Genomic DNA, 16,982 nt, shown 5'->3' with positions numbered 1-16,982 from the left:
CAGGATGAATCACGGCGGGTAAGAGTTTCGAATTGCCCAAGTGACACCAGAGTCAGTACGCACAGTACAGCACTATAGCTTCCACGACTGGAAAAATGCCAAGCAGTCAGTTAGACCTTCGGGATATACAGTATTTGCGTCAGTGATGATTTAAAGGTGTACTGTGGCAGGTGGAAGGTTTGTGGTAAAGCAAGATATCATCCTTCCCTCATATCACACGCACAGAAAGAGCACGGACGTACAGCAAAAATGCCACTAAATTGTAATCTTTATGTTGTCACAGCTTCAGCCAATGGATCGAAGAGCTGGACTGTATGTTAACAAGTACCAAAGGACAATCGTGACGTCACGATCTTGGCCATCTTCTGTGTTGATGCTTTTTGTATAAGAGGGATATTTTCTCTAATTTTCTCTCTCTGGCTATAAAATGCATTTTATACTTACAGAATTCATTCTATACGTACATAATTCATTCTATATTTATACAATTCAATTCTATAAGTGTAGAATTAATTCTATAGTTATACAATTCAGTTCTAAAAGTACAGAATTCATTCTATAGCTAGAGAGAAAAAAAACCCACTTAGTAAAAACCAAAGTATTTTATTTATATTATATTTAGAAGTTGATATCCAATTCATTTCATATACACAATTCCATTCTGTAGTTACAGAATGCATTCTAGCTATACAATTCATTTCTATACTTATAGAATGAATTCTGTAATTACATATAGCGTGTATAGAAGAAAAACGGATCTTTTAAAGAGATCGTAAAGGCAAAATAGAACTGCTTAGAATCTCGTAAAGAATAGGTTCAGTTTGAATCTCGTCTATTTTCGTATCTGTTCATGTGGGAAAAGTCGAAAGTTTTATAGAATGTTGTTTTTAATAAGAAAAATTACACGTGACTCTTTCGTTTGCTTCAACGCAGTCTGATCCTCCGATGTCACGACACCGCTAGTGTCTCTCGTTCACACTCTGTCGAGCACAACAGCGGGGTCAGACAATTGGCGCCCCATAGTTTTTCGCCCATATTTGGGGAAAATAGTATCTATCACTGAGTTTTATCCAGTCATTGAAAAAAATAAAGCATCTCCCCATAACTGATAAGACGATCAGAACCTCCATGCGTGAGGTACACAGTGAACAGAGGTCACACTATAAGGACATATCTTCGAATCATTCTATGTAAAAACTATATGTATAGTCTCTTTTCACTGTGTGGATAGATACTATCCATACAGAAAAGGGAGAAATCGCAGGTTTCTGCGACAGAGCACTGTGCGAGTAAATCTATACGCACCAGTTATGTCAAAAACTATGTCTGAGTTCTCCAGACCAATAATAATCATCATTATCAACAAATTGCAGTGAAAGACAAAGCTTGGAGTTTGGAATGACCTGCAGTTCGACAGGTCTGAATCTGGGGGCGTGTTGGCGGTACCTATAGTTTACAAAACATTACGATTACTACGACATTGCTTAGTGCAGTGGTTTTTAACCTTTTTTGAGGTACCGAACCCACGAGTTTCATATGCACATTCACCGAACCCTTCTTTAGTGTCATCACAAATTGCGGGTGTGTCTTGACCTCCGTGGCGGAGGCTCCGCCGAACTCCTGAGACCGACTCACCGAACCCCTCGGGTTCGATCGAACCCAGGTTAAGAACCACTGGCTTAGTGTCTACTATCCTTATTAGGATTTACCTCCGATGTTTATGCAGCTACATACAGCTTGTGAGGAATGTAGGACACCAAACCTAGATGTTTACCTTCTTAGCCAGCATACCTTGTACTCAGTGCGCAAGTACTTCGGTACAGCCACGCCCACAACCATCTCCTCCCCAAATACATATATACTTACATTGGGGAAAGATACTACTTCTATCCCTTTTGTCACGATACATTCAGTGTCAAAGATTTGATGCTAGAGATCGAGGGCTTTGAACACAATTCTCTAAATTAAGGTCAACGTATCCTCTTTGGTCCGTCAACGTTGCTTGCACTTCTCCATGACTATACAGACGACATTCCATCACTGTCCTCAAGTCAAGCATTTTCAAACTTACATTGGATACATATCAGTCTTGTTTTATGGGGGATTCGTTTTACTCTTGTGAAGTAAAAGTATGCATAAAGGGCTACTAGATAAGTTAGCATTAGAATTTGGAGTTGTTACAGACGAGTGACACGGGAAGCAAGTGGATGAATGAGTCAGCACCCTTCAAGAACGAGACACGGATAACATATAAGAGAAAGAAGAAGAAACAAGCAACATATGAACGACTAAAGGATAAACAGCAGTGCTGATGACAAATAAAAGGCAAATACAGAAGACGCAAGTAACAAGGACCGAGTGTGTCGCTATTTTGCAAAGGAAGACGAGTAGGGAATATTAGCGGAAAAGGGGAGAAGGGTGTAACAATTAAGGTCTAGCACTGTGTTAGGAGTAAGAAGTGCATTTTCAGTGCACATTTAAAGGATTCAATTGTGGGTAGGTATCTCCCTGGGAAGTGAAGCTCTGGCTGGCGACAGTTAATTATTATTGTTATTATCATCTCCCTATCCACTTCGAGAATCTTCTGGACTACTTGATTATTGCAATTAACACGTGCGGTTTGGTATGCCCGCTCCGTGCTGACTCATTCATCCACTTGCATATTGCATCTATGTCACATGTCTGTAACAACTCCAAATTCTAACTTATATGAAGTATCTCTATATGGATACAATGGATCTTTGTTGGTACCTGCCCTGATTATGTCTCTAAGCTGATCTTCCCTTACGTGCCAGCTGGACAACTCGATCTGCTCCTCGTCTGATGATCGTCTTCTTACTCTTCCTGTCACAAGAACAACAACAATTATGGCCATTTAGTTATTGTGAAGAAAACAATGGGACTCTATCCTTTTTCTTATCCCACTATTGGAAACAACACCTCCTCCGTAAACATATATACTCTTAGCAACCTTTCCCATAATGTTAGTGTAACCAACACGTCAGTCCCTGATGGCTACGTAGGGGTGGGCTAGTAGTACAAGGACACAACAAAGATCGAAATTGCCGCACAACGTAGATTTTATTCAGAGCTTCATCCGGCGGCTGGCCTGCCGGCTATCTCCACTCTCAAACCAAAAAGCCCCCCTCAACTGTAAAGCTACGTACACTGTTTATCCTATCTCCCCTCGAACGTTCCAGAACCATTTCGTCATAATCTTTCCTAGCCCCCCCTCCGTGTGGCGCCAGTGGACACACCGACCCCACCCTGTCTGGTCATTGTTTCCCCAAGTGATGATAAGGCAACTGTGTAACTTCTGGTGTAACAATAGCCTGAATAGGTCCAGTGGCCGCGGGTGAACAGTGACCAATATATAAGGTTAACTTGGCTATTACGCGAGCAGCCGGCGTGAGAAAGGAACAGTCCTGGGAGCTAGCCGTTCGACACTATATATATATACCCTACATACGTGGTTCTCAAAGTTTTTCAGACCGCGGACCACTTTACTTCAGTAAAAACTATGGCGGACCACCAAGGCCTAAGTAAAAAATATGGCGGACCACCAAGGCCTAAAAATCAGTCTGTACTATGTATTTCAAATTTAAATTGCCGCATTTGTCTCATTACAATTCAAAACTAAATGTACTTTTGTAAAAGTAGTATAGTAATAAGATGACATAAAACTGCGTACCTCGTTCTTTGTAATTAAAATGTTAATTAAAGGAATGCATCACTTTAAACATCACTTTGCTGACATATGACGACTGTCAGCCGGGGACCACCTGACTTATGTCCACGGACCACACTTTGAGAACCGTCACTGCCCTACATAACTCGATCAGTACACTATACTTGTGCTAGTGCTACACCCTTCCTTTTGCAATATCTTGTTACTCTCAGCTCTTGTTCTTGTTATTTGGTTCCTCTTTGTGTTTTCTGTATTTGATTTCATTCTTCGTTTACAATGTTAATTAATTATTCTCTCGATCATATATATATATAGTTCATGTATGTTATAATTGTTTAATAAATTCTTTTCCTGCCCCTCGTATGCTGTCCATGTTTCGTTCTTGTTCTTAAAGGTGCTAAAAGAGTGTTCCTTAGGAGTGTGAGTATTCGCTTTATAAATTTTGTAATTATTATAAAAAGTGCATGCACACTAAAATTGATGCTCTGCCATTCGACTATACATGCAATATATACAGCGCCAGTAATAATTATTAATTAATTAATCCATTACCATGCGTTATCAATACAATCGTACCTTGCATCCTCTAAAACAGAAATCTGAAAGAAAGAAAGGTGATTAAAAATTAGCTTGTGGATGTAAACAAAAGGAAAAAGGAAAAGACATAGAAAAACAAATCACATGATTGTTGAAGAGAGTATCAGTCATGTGACCGTTCAAAATGGCGCCTGGAAGCAGAAGGAAGTTTTATTCATCGACTAAACCTTAGAATCACACATGGCGCAGAGGTCTCGGGGTGATGATCCCGAAGCAGAAATAAGAACAATGCAGATGCGAGATGTCAAAGTGTGCCTCTTAGGGGTATGTTTACAATATTTGTTATAGTTTAAGAATATTTGAAAGGGCAAGAACTAAAATGAAAACAGTCAAGAACGGTTATTGTACTAAACTGGGAACCATGCTGTGTATTAGCATATCAAAATTGAACATAAAAGATAAGAAGAGTGAACTAAACAATAAATTATTTTTTTCTCCGCCATTTTCGGTTCGATCTCCATTCTTTTGATTTATATCAACGGCGTTTATTATTATTATTAAAGGAGTTTGAAAAATGTATCCATGATAGAATACATTTACTCCCTTTTCTTCTAATTTTTCCATATACTCATTTATACTTAGGACTCTGGTGTGGGGAAGTCTAGCATTGTAATGAGGTTTGTCAGCAACACTTACAAACCATCCCTGGAAAGTACAATTGGGTATGTATCTAATGCTTTAATTTATAGTCAGAACTTAATTAGTTGTCCATAACATTCCTTCAGGCAAGCAATCATCTGTGATCAGAACATTTGGATATTGTTATATTGAAGACATAATAAACATTTTGGATATTTTATTTTAAAATTAGTTATAGACCAATTTTTTCAAGTCTGCATATTTTTTTAAGATAAAAGAATCTGAGAATTATCTGCAAGTACTTTCTAAATTTGATATTTTAGTATTATAGACAATGGTTAGCTCAAACAGACTTAGCAACTGGAAACAGCAACAGGACACCAGTGTTTATGGGATAGAGGTTAGCACAGAGAAAAGTAAGGTCATAGTGAACACCATCAGATCTGGCAGAGATCTGAATGAATAGGGTACAGCTGGAAGAGGTGTTGTTATTTAAACAACTGGGTGCAACCAGAGAGATGGTAGCTGTGCAGAGAATGTTTGCCTCAGAATCATAATGGGGATGGCCAGACTAAACAGAACTTGGGACATCAAAAGCATCAGCTTTTCAACCATATTCAGTCTCTCGTGCCAATCATACACTTTGGCTGTGAAAAATGGACCTTGCTAACAGAACAAGCGACAGATCAAAGCATTGGAGATAAAATGTTTCAGAAGACTCCTCTGGATCTCCTATAGAGAACAAAACACAAACAACTTCATACACAGCCTAGTCACTTGCCTGGTAGGTCCTCAGGAGTCTGCTCGCCACCATCAAGCGACAGAAACTAAGTGGTTTGGTCATGCCATCCATTATAACACCTTGTCGTACAAGGTTGGGTTGAAGGCTGTCAATGCCATGGAAAATAGAAAAAAGGATGGGGGACTAACATGAAGAACGGGACAGATTGTTCACAGGGGCACCTTCTCAGGCAGGTAGAAAACTTGTCTTGCTCCATCAGATCTCCTCTGTGAATCATAGTATGACTGGTGCTCGTCACAATGCTTCTATCAATTTTGGGATGAACTGAACATTATAAATATGCACATAAAATTTTTAAAATTTTTGCCATGAAATCTCAACTTTGTTGTTCTGAAAAAAAAGTTAAAGCATACTTCCCAAACACTTTTTAAAATTGTATTGTTGTGATAATGGAATGCTATTGTTGGTAACATTAGCAAGTATTGTAGGTAACATTAGGAGTTCCTTAACTATACAACTGGTATATTATAGCTGGATTTTGGGGCTTTTCGACATTTATAAAGGCATCTTAAAGTAATAATTATATAACTGGGACCTGGATCAGCTTCAGCCATCATACCCAATTTTAATGTTACTTATTGAATTAAGTTCTTTTTAACTTTGGATTTTTTCCTTTCTCTCACAGGTCTGCAAATCTTTACAAACGTGTCTTTGCTAACAGAATGTGGTATGGGTTTCAGTTGTGGGACACAGCGGGTGATGAAAAGGTATTGTATAATTAAAAAGGTCTGTTGTAGAAGATAGCAGGAGTTCTCTCAGGTTTGTGTTTTTTTCCAGGGCATCATTTATGAACAAATCTCTCGTGGTTGATGGCATGGGGTACAGGTTCCAAATATGGGACACTGCTGGGCAGGAAAAGGTACTGTTTTGTTCCAGTGCATTACTGCCTCCCCCAACACTTTCTCACTGTAATGTTGCCTCCCCTACACTTTCTGCAGTGTTGCTACTTCCCTGCTTCCTGCAAGTTTGGGCCATTCTTTGGTTTAAGATCTTTGACGCTTGGCAGTTCTTGCATGTTTACATCTTTTTTATGTTATTTCTACATACTAGAAATTAAACAGAAACAGGATGGTGCTAATCTGAAGTTGGTTGTGTTGTGCTTGCTAGAAAGTGTGAGATAGTTTGTGTCACAGTTTGTTAGTTAAGTGGGTTTTCTATTAATAATATGTAAAGTGTATCACAGTCTGTTAATATAGTAATCATAGATTTCTACTACTCATGTGGATGGTGGCTATTATTAGCAGCATTGTAGTAAAATGATTTTCTTTAAGGCATTGCATTGCTATTAAGAAAGCAGGGCCATGTTATTTCACTAAAAATACATGACTAGTACAAATATTTTTGTTTTTGTTTCTTCTGTTACAACATACCAATATATATTATCATTATGAATACATGTACATAAACACATTTGCACATTGCATACTTCATTAAAATACTTGCAGATTCTATGGTTTAAAAATAAAAAGTAAACAATAAAAGCAAAATACAAAACTTTATGAAAGTTCATATTAAGGCATATATTTTTTAACAGTTGTTTAATAATAACAACAGCAATAATAGTTTTTTTAAATAGAGCACTTAACCCCCACCATCAAAGGCTAGTTCAAAGTGGTTGACAAAACATATGAACTCTCAATGATAATAATGGTCTCAAAACAATGAGTGCATTGTGTTCTTGATTAGTGTAGCTACTCGAGTTGAGAAGAAGGTGAACGCCATCAGCATAGATGCAGTTATTTCAACTTTGTACCACTACCAAAATATTTCTGTCTAGCTTTTTCTGACTGTGGGTTAGCTTTTCACTGTAATTTGTAATGTTTGTAGTAGCATCAATAGTAATAGTAATGGAGCAACAACATATAGTTTTTGAGTTGATGTGCTGAGTATACAAAGATACTTGTTAAGTATACAAGGGTTTGTGTAGAGGAAGAACTAGTCTGCACATTTTAATAGTGTTTTAAAGTAATTTATAGTTCTTGTGGAAGAATTATCATTTTATTGGAAAAAGCAGCACAGACTGTTATTATTAACAGCGTGATCAGTTGCATAAAAGAGTACTGATGAGGAAAGCAAAACATAGATGGTTTATTAATAGTTGATTGGCCCCACAAATCAATGGCTAATATCTAGTTATACACAGCAGATTGGTACTTTTGTTACGTTGTATTGACAGAGTAGTCTGTGACTGGTCTTGTGAATATCACTAATACATTGTACCATATCACAGTTGATTACGTTTACCATTAATTGGATTTTTCATATTTTCTTTGCTTTTTGTCACCTTTGTCATTTAAGATTGTCTTTAAATGTACATTTGTTCATTGCCTTTGCACTTAGTGGTAATGTTTGTGATTTCTCAAGAAATGTAAACACATGGATATTTACATGAGTGAACACTAGTCCATATATGAAGTCACTGTCTTTTTCTTTTACTTACGAGCACATGAACGCACATGAGTTTGTTGATTCAGTGAAACAGGACACTATAGATTTGTGTATTGGTTATTATATTTTCAAACCCCATATGTCCCTGGCTTACAAAGGTCCCTGTTTCCAAACCAAAAACTTCCTTAAAAGTGTAAATAGTACGCTGTTTCCTTTTTGCTGTGTCTAGTACTTTGTTCAGTGAGCAGACAATTGTTTAGTGGCCTTGTAAGCATGTCTATAAATGTGTCAGTGGCATTTACAAAATAAAAAAATAATAGCTTGTGTAATTCCTTTTTTCTAATAATTTTAATTATCAGTTTTATTATTTTTAATAAATTATTATAACCTTCACTTTGTGGAGAATGTGGCCAAGCAGTAACAAATGTATTAGTCAAAGTATAGACTTTATAATAAAAACTGAATAGTCAGTCATAAAATGTATGAGGTTTTAAAATTTTTAGCTGAAACTCCAGAAATATGAGTATTTCTTGCAAATGAACACATACTAGTTGAAAACTAAACATGATTCACATTTATGGATTAAAAGTGAATGTTACAACACACTTTGTGTTGATAAAAGAAACTCACATAACTTTCTTTAGCTATATAAACTTGATTTTCTTCAAGAATTGGAGTATTTTTTTCAGTATCGTGCCTTAGCTCCCATGTACTACCGAGGTGCCGCAGCAGCAGTGATAGTCTACGACACAACACGAGAGGTGAGTGTGTATTTACAGGCAGCATTTTGCTGATTGTTTGATAGATTGTATTTCTTTACCGACATAACTTTTTTATGATTATAATGAATTCAGATTATGTAAGAATTTCTTCCTTTGCAAGCTGTTTACCTTGCAGCCGTGATAAAAGTTGTTATGTAAACAAAGGTTGGTTTCTGTGCGTCAGGTGACATACAGAGCTGTGAAAAGCTGGGTGAATGAACTTCGTTCTTATGGACCTCCAAAAATAGTCATCGCCATAGCTGGCAACAAATGTGACCTTGAAGACTTGAGAGAAGTTAACAGAAAAGGTTGATCTCCACAGCTTTTGTTATAGATCTTCTCTTGATAAAATGTTCACTGCAGAATAATTATTTTACTGATGAACAGGCTTACATTTTAGGTTAGAAGACCAACAGAATGAACACTGAGGTAGTTATGCAAGAGTACAATGCTGGTATCAGAGCACAGGATCTGCATAGCATAATGTGCAGTATTATATGCCAGTTAGAGTTCACCACTACTTATCCTTAGCATCATATCATTTAGCAGATTTATTTTCATGCTGTGATTCTTATTAACATTGCTAACTACCAGAAAAAAATAATTCAGCTGTTCAAGTGACTGTTTAGTGTAAAAATGAAGTGTTTTGGCTGTCAAAAGTGCTTTTGTATAAAGTCTTAAAAATCCTTGCTAATATGTGTATGTGATAATTCTTGAAACGCTAAATTATAAGAAAAGAGAAACAACCTATGCCTTCAAAATTAACGTCATCTTAATGCTGAAGAGGAGGACAAATCTAAAAATGGGAGGAAAGTTGTGATGATCTTTACCAGATTATAATTAGAATTATGAAGTTTTGATTGCATTGTGAAATCAGAAGACACTGCATCTGATTTAAGATTATTTCACAGTTTAGTAAAAGTAGCACACACCATTGCCTGGAAATTATGATCTAGTTCACCAGGCAGTGATCAAGAAAAATGACATTCTTTGTCACTGTCTGGCATGATGAATGTGTCTTCTTGAACTCTGTGGGCACCATGTGTAGTACAAGTGTGGTGTGATTGTGCGTCTGTACATCCATGTGTGCAGGCTCATTTGTGTTTGGTTATGAATTGGGCTAATTTTGTTTGCTTTTGCAGATGCTGAAGATTATGCTCGATCAATCAGTGCTATATTCTGTGAGACAAGTGCTGTCACAGCTATCAACGTTGAGGATCTCTTTATGGCTGTTGGTTAGTGATCTCTGCACCTATTTTTCCTCTTTTTTTCACTGCCTGTGTCATTGCACCTTTCAACATCACAACCATAATCACCACTGCTGTTATAAAAACCTTCAGATCTGCTGAAAACTTAATGCACCTCAAATTAGACTGGGCTTTCTCTTGTTTCTTTCTGTATCAAATTTGGATAAATGTCAGCTTGTATTAATTGAAATGTTTGGTTATAGATAGTCCTCCAAATATCCTGTAGAAAAATAGCTGGGAAACATCTTAAGATACTCAGTGGAAATAACCTTCTGTTCTTCAGCTCGGCAGCTTCCACTAGAAGATTTTTCAGATGGTGACAGACGGAATGGCAGTACAGTCAATCTACGCAGCAGTCCTGAACAACGCAAGAAGCAGTGCTGTTCTGGTGGCAAGAATTCTCCATCAAGTTCTAGCACTAGCAGACCACAGAGCAGTAGACAGTCTTAATGGTTAGTGATTGTTAGCTGATTAAATATGATCTGTTTTAACTGGTTGTGGCCTTTTCACAGTTTTACTGTGTGAAGGAAATGTATGCTTCTTGTTTAATTCTATGAGCCTGAAGTGTGTGATATTTCCTGAGTTATTCATGCCACAGCACCTTTAATTGTTCAACTTGATGGAGCTATATATAAAATGAAACATGGTATTACTTTTGATTTGGTCATCTGATGGTATTATTAACATATCTTTCTATTTGCGGTGGAAACAAATAAGCGTTTGCTCTGTTAATAAAATAACAGTGTAATAATGAACACGTGGAAAGAAGGAAAGTAATGGTGTGAATCACTGGTGCAGATTTCTTTCATTTAGATCATATCTCCCTCCCCCCACCCACCAATGAATTGATAAATGATGCACAGGATTTTGTGGTTCTTTGTTATGTGCCAAATGCGCTACAATCATTAGGATTTTTTAAATTATATGACGATTATGGATATGTCTTGCACACATACATTGTTTAAAAAAATTAAATGGATTTTCGTATTAATGATTTGTCTGACAGCATATACCAAAAAAAAAAAAAATATTCAGAACTTATTTTTTAGCATTTTTATTCACTGTGTTAGCAGCCATCAATGATTTTGGCAGTGTTGAGAGAATTTTCAGTATTTTCACTACCTTTTGCAGTTATAGCTTTTAAATGAAAGAGCGATAAAAGAAATCTGTTCTGAACTCTATTACTCTGTCTACTGGTTAAGACATTGATACAGACTAATACAAGGTAGGAAATAATAATGGCAGATGAAAGAGTTCAAGTTAAAAACTATGGTTACAGGAACAAGTCATATGTGAAATAAAAAGGTTGTGAAAGGACAACAGATAGCTGTCAGCAAGGTATAGGCTTCCATTGATTTATGCTTGTGTTTTATCTTGATGTGAATACACACTTGAACTAACTTGCAGATGTACATAGTATTGTTAATATTTTACCGTTGCAAAGATATTTCAGTGAAAAAATCCTACTTGGCATGTGTTTGAAAAAACGTATTTCAACATTTTTGTTTTTCCTTTTTACTTTGCTGATCTATATTCATCTGGTAAGTAATGAAATATATAAATGGCACATCAGCAAACTGTATATTTAAAGCCAGTTTGTGAAACATTTCCTCAGTGCAGTCACTCAGCACCTTTCGATAGGTGCAAATTACAAGAAAATTGTGTACTACAGGTGAAACCTGAACCGGTGAAAACTCGGGCTTTTCCAGATAAGACATTTTTGTAAGTTTAAGTGGCAAAAGGCAAATGTAAATTTTTGTAAATTAATATTGCAGAAAGTAATCCAGGTCTTATGGGGTCTTTTATATAAAATTCATTGCAATCAGTGTTATTTGTTAATTTGACTAAAGTACTTTGTTTGCACTTGAACACCTTTTAATGACTTGCAGCATTTGTTCATCTAGACATTATTTTGCATGTCTAAGAGGAAAAAAAAATTACTGATTTCTTTTGTTGAGAAATGTTATCTGTTATGACTTGCTTTCATAAAGCATGCTGCATGTGTACATTCCTCTTGTTCATAGTGATCACCTTGTGAATGAGGCCTCTAATGATGGCCCTTATCTATGAGGTAAGGTACATTGATCAACATTTTCTACCAAAATTATGGGTCGTCTATTGAAAGACTGGTTGCTTTTTGTAATGGGAAACATTGAGTCTTTATTATTTCAATCATTCCTACTTGTGTGCATGTCAGGGGAAGTGGGTAGCTGGATGGTTAGAACACTGGCATCAAAACTCTGATTGCTGGTTCTATAACTTTGTCTTCCAGTCGACCCATCTGTCAGCAATGGGTACCTAACTCCAAAGTGTTGGGGAATGTAAGACAGTGAGGGAGAAAAGATGGGCACCACCCTAACATAAAACTACCCCCCCCCCAAAAAAAAAACAAAACAAAAAAAAACCACCTCAGTCTTAACAACGTGAAAATGTTAGGTGACAACCTTTGATTTTACCTTTAACTTCACGTCCGTGTTTAACTTCAAGTGTTACTGGTAAAACAACATATCATTGACTAACAGGTCTGTAATGGAAGTCATTAGAAAGGATAGATTTGTCATGCAGGACATGTTTTTATAAACCTTTTTGGAAACTTGAATAAGAAAATATATCTGAAGGGAAGAGTACATGCAACGCAGGTACAGTTGTATTGTGTTCTGTTTGCTTTTGTTGAGATAATTGCCGTCCTGTTTGGTTTATGTTGGATATGCTCAAGATAAGTCTTTGCCCACAACAAAATCGACTTATGGTTGGCAGCCCTTACAATGCATTATGGTAGCACACGTCTGATTGGAATGAGTTCATGATGTACAAACTTATTTTTACAGCTGGAGTCTTCATATTGTTTTGGCCCTCATGTGCCTGAACAGTAACTTATTAAGTGCCTAAACAGTAACCTATCACTGCAGTATTATACTAATATTGTGACAAGCTGTGTAACACTGACTGATATGTTACTTGCTGGTGTAGTATTCTGCTGCTTGAAAGGCACAAGAGACAGCTATAAATTTTTAATCAAATATCATTCCTGGTGTGTTTCAGATTATTTCCTCAATGTACCTATGAACTTTGCACTTCAAGGCAAACTTTGGCTTTTAAAATGTATGCAGCTGTATTTGTCAATTTATAAAGTGATATAAAAGAGCTTGTGCAATATATAATAATATGTTGGTATACAGATTACTGTATGATATGAGTGTTTATCTGCTTGCTTGTACAATGAACCATTTACCAATGGAGATTTTTTTAGTTAACTGAAGTAGCAAATATTTGATACAAATGGCAGTTGTAAAGGTAAACAGTATCTTAATTGTCCATTACAGAAAGAAATATTACAGCAGTCATGTTAAATCTTATAAAGAAGAATAAAGCAGCAGGCAAGGTTGATTTCTCTGTCATACCATGAATGGGATATTAGTTCTTGGTCATACTAAGTCATACCCCATGTAAATCCACACTGTTTATCTATTCTTTACCACATGTGGCATGAGTTTTCCTTTTTTTTTTCTCTCTCTCTCTCTGTGAAGGCTTTGTATATTAGGTTGGTATATTCTGCTTTGCAGTATGTTTATTTTCTGCATTCATAGATGTTGCTGGTGGCTTCAAATGAAAGAGAAAAAAGAGATTTACTTTGCAGAGCTAATTTGTGATAATTTTACTCTGCATCCCAAAAATGGACAACTTTGTAACTTGCAATGAAGAGAAAGTCAAAGAGATATGAAGTGAGCTATATGGTAGAATTTCATGTGTCCCACATTCACAGGAAGCAGGTGGTAGCATCTCTGGCACCTTTTATCTGCTCAGTAAGAGTGCACTTTGTACCAGCAGTCACTTGGGAGATGATGGGTAATGGAAATACACTGTTAAAGCGAATGCAGTGACCTTCAAAGATTATTTTGTAATTTCTTGCTTGAAACATAACCACTGTTTACTACAGTTACAACATTGATGGTGTTTAGTGGTATAGCTTGCAGTAATTATTTTTTCCCAGACTTCTTTCATGCATGGTCTATGTGATCTCTGTTGGTATGATATAAAGCTTATATTTGTAATTACAATTGATTGATGAATATGAAAATGAAATGATACAAGTAAAAGACTTATGAGAGGTTCAGGTAATCTCTTGTGTGATTTTCTTTGATTAGGAGCAATATTAACTGAGACATGAATTATTTTTTGTAGAAGTGTCACAGTTCATTATACTGTACAAGTTAAACTGAATTTATGCAAAGTTACAAGATTTATTTAGATACAGTTTCTCTACATCCAATTAAAAAAAAAATCTGTCTTGTTGAGAACATTCTTCAAGAAAATTTGAATCATTTTTAGACCTGGACTGAATTCAATACCCTACTTTTCATACATTTTCTATTTCCATCACACAGAAATCAAAAAGTATGAAATACGTTACTCAACTCAAAATTGTTTTCACTTCACCAGTGTATTTGGTTTTCATGCTATTCACTATTAGCCTTTTTGCATGTGCCCCAAACCCTTATTTAGCTGACCAGCTATCAGTAGAAATTATTTGAGATTAGCAGTACTCTTGAATCTTTTTTAATTAACCCTTGGTACAGTTGCATTTAATATATCTACAACACAGTTCTGAAAACGATAAATAATGTTCTTTGGATTAACTAAATCTTTGGTATAGTTTTAGAATTTTATGAAAGTGATTGTTGGGATTGATTATTTTTTTTGGTAAAGATTTAAAAATAATTGATATCAGGATAACATGCATCGATTATCAAAACACTTTCGCTTGTGATTCATTAAGTTTATTATTATTTTTGCTAGTGAAAGACAAATTTAAAAAATAAAGATGTTATTGATACTTAAATATGTTTTGATTTATTAATCAGTATAGCAACCTTGGCAGAACTAATTAGTACAGAAGTGGGTAAGATCTCATTGAACTGAGGGAAGTGAGGTATCAGGTACATTCATTGTTTACAGGGGAGAGGGCCTGCAGTTGTGTGGTGATCATGGCTTTAATGAATCGGGTGATTGAAATATTTCATTAATTTTTGTGTGTGTGCATGGGTCAAAGTAATCTCCATCCTCTTAGAACCACATAAAAATATAACATTAAAATGACTGGCTTATAACTAAAGACGGCAGTGGGTGAAGTTTGCTTTTTATTTTTGGTGCTCTGAGGTAAACATTAGACCAAGAAATCTATACATTTTTAGAAAGAAGAAAATTTAAACTTTGCAATAAAAGTGATGAAAATTGCCTTTCCCGTGCTTCCCGGATAGCCACAATATTGGCCCATCGTACTGAGGGATAAAGACGACAAGCTCAGTGAAGTCACAGTATCTGCATAGGTCCACCTACTCGTAGGCCATTTTGGCTGTCGACTACTACTCAATGTCAAAGCTATACTGTAATAATCTTTTGTTAAACTTTGTTAGTTTCACTCACACGTGTCTGCCCCCGGGGAGTTGTAAAGGTAAACAGGAGTATATAGAGATAGCGAAACGCATGTATACAAAGGCGGCACGAACTAATAATTTTATCCCTATACGTCCATGATGGGGGTAAGGACGCTAAGGGACGTAACTCATCAGCAGACCTTTTTATAAACGGAGTTGTTGGCCGTAACATGAACTCGCAGATGCAGATTGACAAACCTCGATCCCATCACCCGTAATATCGTTTACAGCTGTATTAAAAAAAAAAAAACCCGCTTAACCTCAGTTTCAAGGTAACGTTCAAGATAAAAGGATATAATGCAAGCAGGAGAGCTAAAAAATATAAAACTAGAAAACAAAAACGCGACAACACACTATATGAAAAAAGAAAACAATGTAAGGTTAATCCAGTTACACACCTCTCACAACTCAGATTATTTTTAAAATATTAAGCTGAGGATAAAATCTTCTGCAGGATAAAATGTAATTGTCCAAAAACTGTTCCGAGTTTTGGTAAGGATTCGCTGAAAAAGGAGTTGCACGCATGCAATGTCTCTCACACACAGATCGAGTTTGTTGGCGTGTCTGCTGACTATGCATGCAGTGGATTATGTGAATATGGACAGATAAGAACTATACATGTATTGTCTCACTTTACACTCAAGCGACCTGAAACATACGAGCTCACTTTCTACTGACACCGCATAGTCAACACGCAAGACCAACACACCGATCGAAAAAGGCCACAGCATTTTATTTCCATATATGGAAATTTGTCTGCCTGACGCACGCGCAGTGGCCGGTGTGTTGGCTGTCGCCCTGCGTGGAGGGACTACTGTTAATGTGTGAATCATACCAAAAGCGGTATCGACCTTCCTCCCCATATTCGTCTCCTTTCGCACAAAGCAGTATAGTTCACACATATCTTGGTCTTGGTCTGGCCGTAGTAAAAGTGTAAATCCTCTCTGTTCCGCGGTCCTCGTACATGTGCTCGCTCGAGGCCGCAGAAATTACAGTCAGTTGAGCGTAAGGCGCTTCGATCGTTGATTTTAAACAGCCGAGCCTTACGTCACAGAGGTTCCCACCGCGTGGGGTCCTGCAGGACTGAAGTAGGCTGATCGAGCTCGCTCGAGCGAGCGCTGTGACTAACCTAATTCTCCTTTTGTTAGACATGTAACGCCTTTCCCTTCTACCCTAGCCCACCCCAGTGATGTGGCCGGACATTTATTCCAGAATATTACATGCAGTTCAGATTTTGTGCTACACGAGGATATGGGGATCAATAGAAACATCAATATAACATAAAACGAACCTTTCTCACGTATTTGAAAATGTAAACTCTGATTTTCAATTTTTAATTAAAAGAAAAATTGCAACAATTTGTTTCTCCACTCCATTAAACATTGATTCAGTTGTTAATGATTAAAAAGAAACGTGAACTTAAAAGACGAATCAATGGGACTGAGATATAAAAGTTAAGGCAACCCTTGAAGGACCCCCCTCTCT

At 36.7% G+C, this 16,982-nt stretch overlaps 1 protein-coding gene across 6 annotated transcripts; it reads left to right on the top strand.

Moving 5' to 3' along the window:
• Nucleotides 1-4,382: 4,382 nt before the first annotated feature.
• Nucleotides 4,383-14,902, top strand: LOC112576838 (ras-related protein Rab-22A-like). 6 transcript variants are annotated; one of them, XR_003101924.1, is made up of 9 exons: nucleotides 4,383-4,549; nucleotides 4,868-4,947; nucleotides 6,292-6,373; nucleotides 8,744-8,815; nucleotides 9,000-9,123; nucleotides 9,958-10,050; nucleotides 10,346-10,514; nucleotides 11,342-11,400; nucleotides 13,105-14,902. XR_003101924.1 is itself a non-coding variant. In XM_025259625.1 (8 exons), the coding sequence occupies exons 1-7, from the start codon at nucleotides 4,466-4,468 to the stop codon at nucleotides 10,510-10,512; spliced, it is 702 nt and encodes a 233-aa protein (XP_025115410.1). In that variant the 5' UTR covers nucleotides 4,383-4,465; the 3' UTR covers nucleotides 10,513-10,514; nucleotides 13,105-14,902. The 6 variants fall into 6 exon arrangements, 4 of the variants coding, with proteins under 4 accessions (XP_025115410.1, XP_025115408.1, XP_025115407.1 ...); XR_003101923.1 differs by having other exon boundaries at nucleotides 10,346-11,400; XM_025259625.1 differs by lacking the exon at nucleotides 11,342-11,400.
• Nucleotides 14,903-16,982: the final 2,080 nt, after the last annotated feature.

This window comes from Pomacea canaliculata, linkage group LG12 (assembly GCF_003073045.1).
Source record: "Pomacea canaliculata isolate SZHN2017 linkage group LG12, ASM307304v1, whole genome shotgun sequence".
In the NCBI taxonomy this organism is placed as follows: domain Eukaryota; kingdom Metazoa; phylum Mollusca; class Gastropoda; order Architaenioglossa; family Ampullariidae; genus Pomacea; species Pomacea canaliculata.
The sequence above is the reverse complement of the archived record's forward strand: the minus strand, read 5'-3'. Positions and strand labels throughout refer to the sequence as shown.

Excerpts from the sequence above, each read along its gene's own strand:
- LOC112576838 (XM_025259622.1), top strand. The coding sequence starts at position 4,466 with ATGGCGCAGAGGTCTCGGGGTGATGATCCCGAAGCAGAAATAAGAACA. Across the intron at positions 4,948-6,443 it reads TCCCTGGAAAGTACAATTGG|GGCATCATTTATGAACAAAT; the intron begins GTATGTATCTAA and ends GTTTTTTTCCAG. Across the intron at positions 8,816-8,999 it reads TCTACGACACAACACGAGAG|GTGACATACAGAGCTGTGAA; the intron begins GTGAGTGTGTAT and ends TCTGTGCGTCAG.